The sequence below is a fragment of the Nipponia nippon genome, unplaced genomic scaffold (assembly GCF_047370975.1).
Source record: "Nipponia nippon isolate SJK-2023a ecotype South Korea unplaced genomic scaffold, ASM4737097v1 scaffold_3, whole genome shotgun sequence".
NCBI lineage: Eukaryota > Metazoa > Chordata > Aves > Pelecaniformes > Threskiornithidae > Nipponia > Nipponia nippon.
In genome coordinates, this window is record NW_028262347.1 from 120,269,891 (window position 1) to 120,282,717 (window position 12,827).

At 42.4% G+C, this 12,827-nt stretch overlaps 1 protein-coding gene across 2 annotated transcripts in view; it reads left to right on the plus strand.

Moving 5' to 3' along the window:
• Positions 1-12,827, plus strand: part of GRK5 (G protein-coupled receptor kinase 5) — a 169,911-nt gene that overhangs the window by 67,645 nt on the left and 89,439 nt on the right. For both annotated transcript variants that reach the window (XM_087765033.1, XM_087765032.1), the window contains exon 2: positions 1,657-1,752. In XM_087765033.1, the coding sequence (XP_087621159.1) occupies positions 1,657-1,752 (96 nt within the window). The remainder of the gene's footprint in view (positions 1-1,656; positions 1,753-12,827) is intronic.

The following is a 12,827-nucleotide window of genomic DNA, read 5'->3' on the forward strand; positions in this document are numbered from 1 at the left end:
AAGGAGTTTAAAATAATTCAAGGCAAGCTCTGCAGTAACAAAGCCATTGGTCACCAGAAGCAAAGGAATGATGCAGAAGGAGGTGAGGTGCAGAAGAATCAGAAATGCCCCACAGAGAGCAATATTTTGCAATTTTTTCCAAGGCTGATGTTTTCTCTGTAATGGTCTGCTACCTTTTGAGTCAATGCTCTCCTAATTTAGCCTGCAATATCATGTAGTACCCAACACACCCTCAATCTGCAGTTGTGACTCTACCAGCCCCTCTACAGAATTAATTCAGCTCTGAATTAGTCATTCGACGTGCCAGCGCATGTAAAATAGACTCAAGTGAATCAGATTCTGTGTGCTGGGACTGAATTGCAGTAAATACAGTGGCTGGGAGAATCTCAGTCTGCATCTGGGCTTTTACATCTGGAGGGATACTCTTTCTCCAGTGGCTGTGCAGGATCTGAGCAGGACAGGCACACAAATGAGCTGGGAATGAAACCCCCAGCACACCACAGCACACCACACCTCCTGCCCTCTGCAGTAATGCTGATGTGGCAGCATAAAAAATGTGGAGGCATAAAAGAGAAACCCAGGGGAGGGCTGGAGTAAAAAAGTGCCTAACGATAGTGAAAAAAAAAAAAAGAAAAATCTAAAAATGTCCTCTTAGGCTGAGCTGCTTTAGCTCTGAGTACCCATCTAGCAGACACTGGGGGAAAGCACACACGGCATGTCAGCCTGCATTAGGCTTGCTTGGGCTGAAGGAGGCTAACCCCATAGGCACTGTGTCATCTAGTGAGGCCAGCAAGGAGCAAAGTGAGGTATGCTGGAAACGCTACCATTACTGGTAGGACTGGTCAGAGTCCACTGCAGAAGGCATCTGCCTTGCAAGCTCAGGTGTGGCACCTAGAGATGCCAGCGATGCCTGCAGCAGGGTATTTATGAAGGGACATGGATGAGGGAGATTCATCGGCATGGAAAGGCTGAGGGTCTTGGGCCTCATTCAGCCAGAGCTGGAGGAAGCCAGCTAGGCAATTCACCTTGAGGACAGTCCAGTTCAAGAAATCTCAGGGAAGAGTGAGAAGGGGAAAAAAGAACCAAAAAGAGGTTTTCTCTTCATGAGGATATTACATTAATTTTCTCCCATTGGTCTTCTCCTGTGGAAGCAGCAGTGACCAGAGTGTGTAACATCAGCGGTAATGCCATGTTGGCAGTGTATGTAATGTGAGGGATGGATGGTGAGAATTGAATGTTGGTCTTCAGTTTCCAGCGCTTCTTTTGGGATGGAATCAGGGCACATCCCAAAACCAGAAGGGGGAGATGCAGGTTGAAAAGATGTGAGCTGTAATTTTATAAGATTATCTGACTCGTGCAAAATGGCTGTCGGTTGGGCCAGAGATGATGTGGGAGATGCTCAGTTCAGCTCTGTCATCGGAACTGGACCTGATGGGTCCATCTGAACTCCCAACCTTTACCAACCTGATCATCTGCCAGATGCCACCTCCATGGTCTGTGTCAGCCCAGACAAGCTCAGACTTGATCTGTACATCTACCCACAATGTCTCAGCTTTAATTATTAATGATATCCATAAGAACTGTGACTGGGCTGGTAAACTCTGGATGGGGTTATGCCCCCAAAGAAATCTAATCCTGATATTTCTTTCTCTGCAGGGGGTGGAGGGAAACGCAAAGGCAAAAGCAAAAAGTGGAAGGAAATCTTGAAATTCCCTCACATTAGCCAGTGTGAAGATCTCCGAAGAACAATAGGTAAGAGCTTTTCCCTTCTTTGGAAGTATTGCATAAATAAAACGTGCTATCAAAGCTGGTTCAGCAGAACGGCATTAAAGGTACTCATCATTAAATTAAATCAGTTTAGAGATGGGCATGCAATGCATATACCTCCCACGATGCTGCCGTACAAACTCAACATTTTCTGGTTCCTCACAAGGCACTGTGGATCGGGCAGGAGAGAGTGGCATAACGCACTGGCAAGGCAGGGCTTGGGGCTGGCAGTGGCCAGGCCCTTCACTTTGCATGCACAGGCTCTAGGAGCCAAAGGGACTTAACAGTTGGACAATACCTGGCATATGGGACAGAGGCTTTGACTTGGTACCTACCAGGGCCAACGTGGCTGTAAAAGGACATTCAGAAATGAATCCCCTCATCACATCCTGCATTTCCCTGTAATAACTAGCTCTTTATCAGGGAGGAAATGAGACTTGATGAAAGCAGAGAGATTGCTGATGTAGTTGATGGTTAATATTAATTATACTCTGGATAAGATGTTTGAAGCAGCAGCCACTGCCCTCTGCCAGGCAGGTTTGCTCAGCAGTACCATCCTCTATTCAAACCAGAACACTACTTTATGTAGTTTTTTTATGGGATGTGTAAAAATTTTTTTTAAATTTCTTCGTTTTATTGATGTGGGCCAAACACTGCAGATTTGGAAGGGAGCTTGCAGTGGCCATTTATCGTAACACAGCATTTCTCCTGCTCATACCTGCCAGAATTCAGCATTCTTTTGACTGCTGCCTTGGCAAACAAGGCTAACAGCTATCTCCTTGTGAATTCTCCACTGGAAAGCGCAGTATTACTGATCTCACCAGAAGAGGTTAACTGCAGCAATTGAGGCTTCTTTTCTCCCCTCCACTGACATAAAATCCAGCCACTGGCAATGAATGAATGAAAGGCAAGAAAGTGTAACAACTGAGATAACGGGCAGCATAATTTGTCTAACTTGGGTGAACTCCTGGGGTCTGAGTGACAGTGCCCTGGCACTATGTACATTCAACATTCGCAGCGTGTTTTTGCAGAGAAAATATGTGGAATGTTTTGAAACTCTTTTCACGGTCTGCTTCAGTAAACTTTCCTTCCCTCATCTTCTGCTGTAGATCTAAAAGCAGGTAAAGAAAGGAGGGGGAGGCAAGAGAAAAGAGCATAGGTTTTCCCAGTTTATGGCCACTCGACAGATACACAAACCCTGGAATAATTTCTGAAGGTACAGAACCTGCTGGAAGCAAATCTGACTTAATATATTGTAATTTGCATAGGGAATTCTCTCCGTTGTTCCATCAGCCTTGGTTTCTACAGGGGAAAATGGCAGCAGATAAAATGCTTGCTCTTCACAAAGCTGTGAAGAGTAAAATGAGTAGTCTTAAAAAAATTAAGTCTGCCAATGATTTCTGTTTCTAAAATGCTGTTTCTGGCATTTTATTGGTGTCAGCTTTGTCCGAAATGTAATTTGTTTTGCGTTTTTTTGGTGAATAAATAGGTGAAGAAACAGGGCAAGATCCCTTATGATGCTCTTGGTGGATTTGGCTCCACTGCAAAGATTACCTGTAGACTGGGAATTTTAGCAACTGACTTTTACACAGTGGGAAATAAGGTCCAAATCCTTGTTCTGTGACTCTGATTTTTATTGAGTAGCCTTCCCACTGAGCTGGATGTGATTACACAAGGAATGAGGCGCTGCTCAGCCTGAGTAAGGTCACCTGTCCTTGCTGGCTCTACAGTTTTTCAGTTGATCTAGCTGAGGTTGAAACATCCCAGGCAAACAGTTGCTGTTTAGAAACTTCTTGCTCATACAGGGGATCTGACACATCTTGGATGAGCCAGACTCTCTGGCTCTATAGCATTAAGTCCTTTGCACGTGTGTGGTTGATCTGAGGTGCTCAGGACGGATCTGTTGCACGTGCAGATCCATCGCACTGGGCTCTGTGTGGCTCATGGACATCCAGGGACAAGCACAGGTCATTGCAGTCTGGCCTTAAACTGCGTCTTTTGTTGCCTCTGCTGAGGAAGAACAACTCTTTAACCCATCTTCATTTGTTATTTTCTGCAAGTCCTTTAAAAGGATCTCAGGCTTTCAGGCGACAAGGTGTCTCCGCAGGTGATTTTGTGAGGGAATGTACTGAAACATCTTTCTTGAACCATCAGCTGAACTGCTCTGGGATTTGCAGGGAATCCAACTGCTCGGTGTGCCTGCTATCAGTCCCTCCCCTAACAACTTCTTAGCCCACTGGTCAGTGCCAGTCGAATTTGATAATGAAATAGAGACCCCAGAGAGGCTTTTTCCTCCAATCTCAATGGAAATAGGCAACCAGCAGAGAACAACTTTATGCAAGGAAAAGGCTACAGCCTCAATTCAATGTGTTTAGAGATCCAGACAAATACTGGTAGGTTCTGCTCTTTGCTGTGTGTCAGCCTCCCAGCACTTTTGGTCAGACACAGTCTTGCCACTTTGCCACATGTTAAAAAAAAAACATCACACTGAGTCCTAGAGGGTTGCCTGAACTGGAGGACTAGGCTGTTGAGGTTTTGTTGTGCTCCTCTTCTCTGGATGCTTCCCAAGAGCCTCTGTGGAAAAGCTGGAGGCAGGGATGGGATGGACCTTTTGATTTAGAGCGGGCATGGGCTGTGAAGAAAGGCACGGCTTAGTTTAATGCAGCCATAAGCCATGGAAAATGCTGCTGTTGTACTTGTGGCAATACAGCCTACATATGTGTGTAGGTGCCCACGTTTTGGTGTAAAAACGTGTGTGCTTTTGCACCCCACTAAGGTGTACTGAAAAGAGTCTGTGTCTTAAAAAAAATAGTGTAGTGTGAAAAGAAATCTGTGAAAAACAGGAAGGCTGAAATAAACCAAGGGTCTGCGACCTGTGTTGACACAATTATGAGTCAGTTCATACCTTTTGGTTCCCTCTATGTTTACAGGAGACTCTGTGTTTGACTATCCATCATCTGGTGTCTTACTGAAAGACTTGCTTAGTAAAGCCCTTTTTTCCCCTCCTTCTTGTGCACAGAAACAAAAATCAAAACACCCGAGAGAAACACTGTTTTTTTGATGAATAAACAAACACTGGAAACATCTTTATTAAAAGTGCCATTTAGCCAAGGAGCTATTTTTTTGGATTGCACTTCAAAGCAACTTCTTTTCTCCTTTCTTTTTTGTCCAAAGTACACAACACCTTTTGCAGGGAAATTCAGTGGCCTTCATTGTGTGCTAATTAAATAGGCAAGTGGAGCAGGGATGCTACGTTAATACCTTTACTGGGCTCTGAGAGAGGCTTGTATATGTATGCTTGTATACTATGAATGGCTAACGTATATTTCTGTTTGCAGCCCTCTTCCCGGCTGTATTTAATTGTATTAAAACAGCTAGCCCTTTCCAGGTTAATATTGGCATTAGCAGCCCTTTCAGTCGGTGAAAACTGGTGTTTGAGACACTAGTGACTCTTGTGATGGATGCTGCTAGTCAATGGTGTTCTGCTATCTTTAAAATTCACAGATGATAGCTTAGAAAAAGAGAAATGTTTCACGGGAAGGGAAAAAATAGCAAGGCGCAGCTTTAAAAATTCCCACATTTGACAAACACGGTATGAAGAGATGCCACAAGTTAGGGATACCCACTAGTTTAAAGGCCATCAGTAAACAAAAATATAAGAAAAAGTTGTAATTTTGAAGGCCAGAGTGTCTTTTTGATGATAAAAGATTCTAGATGTCTGTAAATATTTCTGAATGACGCAAAAGGTTCTGTCGGTTAAAAGTGTGGAATTTTTATTTATTTTGCTCAGACCCATTCTGTGCTTTTTTCTTCCATAAAAAAACTGCTTGGGTGAAAGAGTTGATTATTCTGATCTTTGGCAGATTTTCTTTCGCAACTGTCCAAATGCTATATAATAAATCAAGACTTTTTTTCCCCATAGATTGAAGTTTGTGGGGAAACTGCCACAGAATGTGTCTGCTGTTTGTTGCATAGAGTGATTTGTTGCATTATTGCAGAAAACTTTAACTCCTTCAGTAAAGCAGTTTCTGGTTGTGCATTGTACTCAGGTAGAAGGAGAACTCTGATGATTTCTTGTGTTAAATATTTATACTCAGTGAGATTTCACAGTCAGAAAGATCAGCCCTATTAATACTAATTTTGCCATGCTTGGTTTAAAAAGAGAAAAAAAATCCTTCCTCTGCCATTTAACCTCTTACGTGACATTTGTGTCCCATTTATCCAAGGTAAAAGTAGCTTGAGCTTCCAATTCTGGCAGGTTCTTTTCAGTGTTGTTAAAAATACACTTCTGTGTGAGAAACGCTTTGTAGAGATGGCGAACAGAGTAAGTGGGACAAAATTGAAGCCACGGAGTTCACATGCTCACTGTTTACAAAAGCTGGCTCTTTTTTCCCCCCACTTGTTTTGTATTGTACTTTTTCAGACAGGATCAAGACCTTCACCTACATGATTTTTTTTCCTGTCACTTTGGAATTTATCTACCTGCAGTCATACTGATGGTGCAGGCTCTGCAATAGGGTTCAGACCTACCTAAACGAGGTTTTTTGAGCCACCAGCATGGGCACTGATAGCAATCAAGAAGCAGCAGTATTGGACATCAGTGACAGAGAGATGCTTGAGTATTTATCCAGCTTCCTAGAAATGCTTTGCAGCCTGCACTGAGCTCCATCCTGTGGCAGAAAGACAGCTACTATACCCCAGTTATCTCGTCTAAAGGTAGCTTGGGCACCTCTGCTAGGCTCCACGGTGCTGGGATATCTTTCATGAATTCCCACCAGGAATTCTCAGGTTCCTTGGCTTCAGATGTTTGTCAGTGCTGCAGAGATAAATGCATGGGTGAAGGGTCTTGGAAAAGAAAAGTGTGAGTTTCCAGGCTTACAGGCGAGGGAAGCTGCCTCTGAGAGATCAAGTGACAACATGGAATATCGATGTTCATCGCGGGATAACGTGTCTGTGTGGTACCCTGCCCCGCTTCGGCTGGGGACGGCGTCAGGCCCGGGGGTGTATCCGCTCAGGGAACGGAGAGGTAGGCTGAGAAACACAGTGCATGTGCGGATCCCAGAGCCTGGGACTATGTGGTGGTGTCACTCATAAAGCCCAGGCACTGAAACTGGGAAAGAGAAGGCATCAAAAGCCTGGTCTGATCAAAACCACAAAGAACTAGCCAGTTTTCTCTCCACCAAATTCTTCAGCTCTGATGTTTACAGTGATTAAAAAGCAAGGTTTAGAAATATAATCCTGAAGCCAACAAATAGATCAAAGGAAAGAATTGCAGCTTGCCTTCCACTGTAAATAACCAAGCACAACTGGTTATAACTTCTGTGATTGTGTTATAGTATCAGTCTGAACACTACACCTAAGGTTGTTCTCATGTTTTTGGCTAAAACCAGAGTTTGAGTTTTTGAGAAATATTTTTTTGTAGAAAGCATCAGCTTTCCTTGTAAAAAAAATTACATTTTTACTGGAAATAGTTTTTCAACAAGTAGTCAGGATTCCGTGGCATGAAATAACAGCAAGGGGAATTGTCTCCTATTTTCTATCCAAATGTGTAGGCATACGGGTAGCTGTGTCGGGAAGATGCCGGTGGTGTGTGTGTGCATACAGCCAGAGCTGGGTACCCAGCACGGAGCTTCACAACACCTCTGGGAGGCACTAGGTTTTCTGCAAACCTGGGGAACTGGAATCAGTGGAGTAGAAAATACTATCTAGTAAAAATAAAAGAGAACATACTGTATCATTGTTATGCTGTTCATTGAAATATGTTTCCAGTGAAATTCATATCATTTAAGGCCCAAGCTGATAAACACATAGGCTCACAAATAATTTTTTTATCCACACAGGGAGTCGCTTTAAATTCAGTTGACAACAGATGGGGGTTTTTTTCAGCAATCAGAATTCTGCGCTGTATGAAAATAAATTTTCCCACATCGGTGCCCTTAGATAACTGCAGCATAAGATATATTTCAGTCACTATCAGCAATAGCAAAGTGACATCTTGCTGGTGTTCTTGCATCACCCAAGTCTCAGCTCCTAAGCCAGGTGTTTGGCAGCAGCCCAGGCTGCCTGTGCTTAGGGGATGGAGCGGGGCTCCTCCCGCCGGGGCTCCGTGTTGCCCCTTGGGGTCACACTTATTGTGGCAGGACTCGAGGGCCAGTCGCGGTGCTGTGGTGTGGATAGTCCCTTTGATGCTGGAGCATCTGGTACCTAACAGAAAATCTCCCCTGATGAGTTCTCCTCCGTGGCAGTTGTCTGCGGGGTGAGTACAGAAAGAGTGCAGAGAGAGGAACCCAAGAAGGATTGAAAGCAAAATTGGAAGAACTGCCGAAAGCTGCGGATAGGGTTTATTGCTCTGGAAAAAGTTCTGCAGATTTTTTTGGATAACATTAATGCAGAAAAAAACCACTCAAACAGATTTATTTCTAAAGGAGAAACAAAGCCCTTCCCCTTGACAGTCCCCGCTCTGTACCCTTCCCTTCCCCCTCACTTTCTTTTTTTCTTTCCCCTACAGTAGACACCACTTTCCCCTCTCTTCCTTGAGCCAAAAGGTTTCTGTTGCTCCTTCAAAGTACAGCTTATGCAGCCTTTCCAGCATAGACCTTGCCTTCAGCAGTACCCTGCAGTTTCTTGGATTTGACGTGCTGTCCCATATCATGAATACCTCTAAATTAAATTAGATACTCTTCAGGGGCAGGAACTGGCCGCATGATAGAAACTGTTCCAGCACATGAAATGATATGGCTGACGTCAAAACCATATTGTTTGTTTACAAACCCACAGTTGGTTCAGTTCCTTTCTTTAAAATCCTTCAGATTCAACTATAATTCTATCATAAACATAGGTTTCTAGTGCTCTAATGATGGACAAACAGAGCAATGTTTGGTGCCCTTGCAAGATTAGCTGAATCCAGTTTATAGCGATGGGTAGAATTGAGAAGGGTTGCTTTTTTTCTTGTAATTTTTTTTTAATGCCATCACAGAAAGTATGTGAAAAACAAGCTGGTTTATGCATCTAGTGAGACTCAAGACTAACACTGGGAGAACAGGCTGCTTGCAGGCTGCTTGTACTTGACAGCTTCCAGGACGGGAAGGGGACGCAGGGGAAATGAGTTGAAATGATCTCAGCCCACATTCTATTTACAGAATTTATTTCACAAGACTTAATCCATTAAGTATTACCTTGGCAGTGGCAACCCAGAGAGAAACCAAGAAAGACGGTGCTATTCTCCATAAAGAACAGGCAGCAAATCCACATCTCCTTAACAAACAGTGAGTCCACACCAGTCGTCGTTCAATAGAAAGCCTCCTAAGGAAGAAATATTATCACTAAACTCTGCATTTTTATTTTGTGGCAAAAGACTGTATTTGGTGCAATAAATTAGTCTTCACAAATTAAGAAGAAGAAAAATGCCACGACACACTTTGAATTATTTCCAGAAGTTATTACAGGGATGTGCAGAAAAGGAATTAGAAGAAAATATATCCTTTTAAAAGATCCATTTCACCTCTCACTGAAAATAGAAGTAGATATTGTGAGCTGCAGGGTTTTTCATTATCTTATTAGGTAATATGAGTCATTAAGGCTAATTAATACTTATGCAGTGATTTCGAATTGTAAAATGCTATAGAAGTGCTCATGGGTCCTGTTAAATAGTAGTACTTGGTTGTTAAGGAAATTTATTTTAAAACCAATTTAGCATTTGCTGGATATGGGGAATGAGAGCTAGGGCTACATTTATGATAAAAACTTACTCTTCTCCCTGCTGAACTCACTTGTAACTTTGCTGCTGGTAGTGATGAGAAGAAGGTGGCAGGGCAAAGCAAGCCGCTGGTTTGGTTGACTCTGTTCAGCTCTGCTGGAGTCAGTGAGAAAGTTTCCCTTAAATTAAATTGTATAGGAGCCCTCTTATAATGAAAGGAGGGAACTGGGGGGAGGGAAAAGAGAGAGAAAAGATCTACCAGGCCTACGTAGAGATGCTGTGAAGTGCATTCATGGGATGAGCAGCCTGAAATCCTCTCGTTTGGGGATATGTTTAGGTTTTCAGGGAGGGATGGGATTAACCTAAGTTAATGCTTGTCGAGGAAAATAACTCATTTGGAGTAGTTGGTAGAGGAAGCATTATTTTGACGTGGCTTCTGCTAGTCATTATAGAGACCTCTAGGATTGTGGCTGGGCTTTGTTTTAGGCTTCGCTAGAAGCAGTCGTGCTAGAGGTATGGCACGCTGGAATGCTGCAGGTCACTGTAGATGAACATAAGAAACTGAGCCCTTCATTGAAACGTTTTGTAACAAAAAATGGCTTTTTGAATGAAATGTGTGCTGTAGAAAAGTGGAGTTATTATTCTGGTTAAAACCTGAAACCCAGCATTTTTTTCTTTTATTTCCCCCTTCCATGCCCTTCTTTGGTGGAAGAGGGGCAGGAGAAAAAGAAACATCCTATTCTTTACTTAAAACCAGAAAATAAGTGTTAGTCTTTATTTATATGAAAGTCCCCCAAAGTCCATAAAATATTTTGAGTGAAGCAAAATTCACTTTTATATATATATATATATGCAATTTTGAATATCTGCAAAATATAAAAGCAATCTTGTACTTCTTTTTTCAATTTTATTTCTATCTTTGTAGTACTTCTTTTACTGAAGCACTCTTTGCCACAAAGTGTACTTCTTCGGCACGAGGTGTACTTCTTCCTTTGTTGTGAAGGTCCTTGATCTGTGCATTCAGTTCCACTGGTTTAGTTATTTTTTCCTGACAGGGCAAATGGATAATAAAATTAATGTAAATACAATATTTCAGTTTTAAACACAACGTAAGGCACTGCAAATTATTTTATGAGTTAACAGCGTTGGTATTCATACTCCTTGTAAATCCATGTCTGAGGCGAGACCCCAGATAAACTGCTTTAGTGCAAATCTGGCCCATTATTCTCCTAGTGCCCTTCATTTCTGGCTTTTGAGGAAAGGAGAGGTTGAGAGCTTTTAGGATAATCCCACACGTAACTTTTAATTCTGGTTTTGAGACATAGTGTGGGGGAATTCACGTGGGGAGTGTTAAAAGCCTGATTTTTGGTGGTTTGGCTGAATCCCTGAAGTCATTGTGAGATTCCATTTATTTTTCAGGTAATCACTATATTCTGCTTTGAAAACACTTTGGAGGTGATAATTAGAAATATTTCTTTGTGCTCTGTAGATCAGAAATTGGGACATGGCCGTGAATTCTGCTAAATATTGATATTAAAATAGAATCCCTACTTGGCAGGGTTGAAGCAGGAGTTATGAGACCATTTCTGAATAAAGTTCCTCGTTATGCCAGTACTTTTATTTACTTATTAATCACATTTTTACCATGCTAAACCAATGCCAGGGAATTCTAAGACAAGTAAAACAAAAATACTGTCTTTTAGCTGAAGTAATGGAAAGGATGAGTGAAAGTCCAATGTAGGGAAGGGAAACAAAATTATAGAGCAAGATGGTATAATGCAAACTGTGGAAAATCTCCCGAGTTTGGGGAAGAAGGTAGATTGGTATTTGATTTTGTTGAAGAACTCCCTGTTGTCCTGGGATTGGTAAAGTTCAGTGTAAAAATGGCTCAACAAAAAGTCTGAACTCTTTTAATCCTTAAAAAATATGTTATGGACCAAGACATTTAAGTCACAACTACATTTAGTGTATTTAGAAAAATGTGAAGTTTTTTACCTTTCCGGAAGAATAATTGATTAATTCCAAAAGATGGGAAGTCTCTATGGTATATTAAATGGCCTGTAAAAATATAATCTGTGCAAAGTTACAAACTCCTTTGTACCTGCCTGTTGTGGTTTAACCCAGCAGGCAGCTAAACACCACACAGCCGTTCGCTTACTCCTCAGTGGGATAGAGGAGAGAATCGGAAAAAAGGTAGAACTCATGGGTTGAAAGAAAGACAATTTAATAGGACAGAAAAGGAAAGGAAAATAATAATAATGATAAAAGAATATACAAAACAAGTGATGCACAATGCAATTGCTCACCACCCGCTGCCCGATGCCCAGCCAGTTCCCGAGCAGTGGCCATGCCCCCCGGCCACCTCCCCCCCATTTTTTTTTTGTTCAGCATGACGCCATACGGTATGGAATAGCCCTTTGGCCAGTTTGGGTCAGCTGTCCTGGCTGTGCCCCCTCCCAGCTTCTTGTTCACCTCCAGCCCCCTCGCTGGCAGGACAGTATGAGAAGCTGAAAAGTCCTTGACTTACTGTAAGCACTGCTCAGCATCAACTAAAACATCAGTGTGTTATCAACATTATTCTCATCCTAAATCCAAACCACAGCACTATGCCAGCTACTAGGAAGAAAATTAACTCTGTCTCTCACCCGAAACTAGGACACTGCCAGATTCACTATTCTCCTGCATTATATTTGCACAGTGGCACCCTGAAGGTCTCTTCAGATCACACTGATTTTCTGAGCTCTTGCTTGGACAAGTTAGGACAAGGCAGTGTTGACAGATTGGTGAAGGCTGCTCTCATGAGCAACAGGACCTGGCTCAACTACATATAAGTATTTGCAATGTTGAAACAGCTGTCTATAAGTAAGTGCTTTCAGGCTTTCATAACTCCTGCTTCAAAATATTTTTGGCATTTGTAAACATAGCTTATTGGGAAAATGGTTTTGAGCACAGGAAGAATTTGGTGCAAGTCACTTCAGAAATATTCTGATCAGTCCAAACAAACAATATTCAGCACCTGAGTATCACATTCATCACATTTGACCTTTCAGCATAGGTATAGTTTGTCTCATGAGCAATGACTTCAACACACTGAGTCTCAAGTGAGGTCTAGGAAGTAAGGACGGACACCCTGCAAAGGTACAACACTGACTCTAAAACACAAAAGAGAGAAACCTCTCATGGGGAACTTACTGAATAGCACGGAATATGTGATTTCATGTAGCAAAGTATGACATATTCATGCTGATCAGCTCTCCAACAGCCAAAGCCGTGGCACTTCAAGGAAGATCCTTTTCAGATCTCTTTGGCTGAACCCGCTAAGTCTGAGCATGAGTAACTAGGTGGGATATCTTTGGGAAAGCCC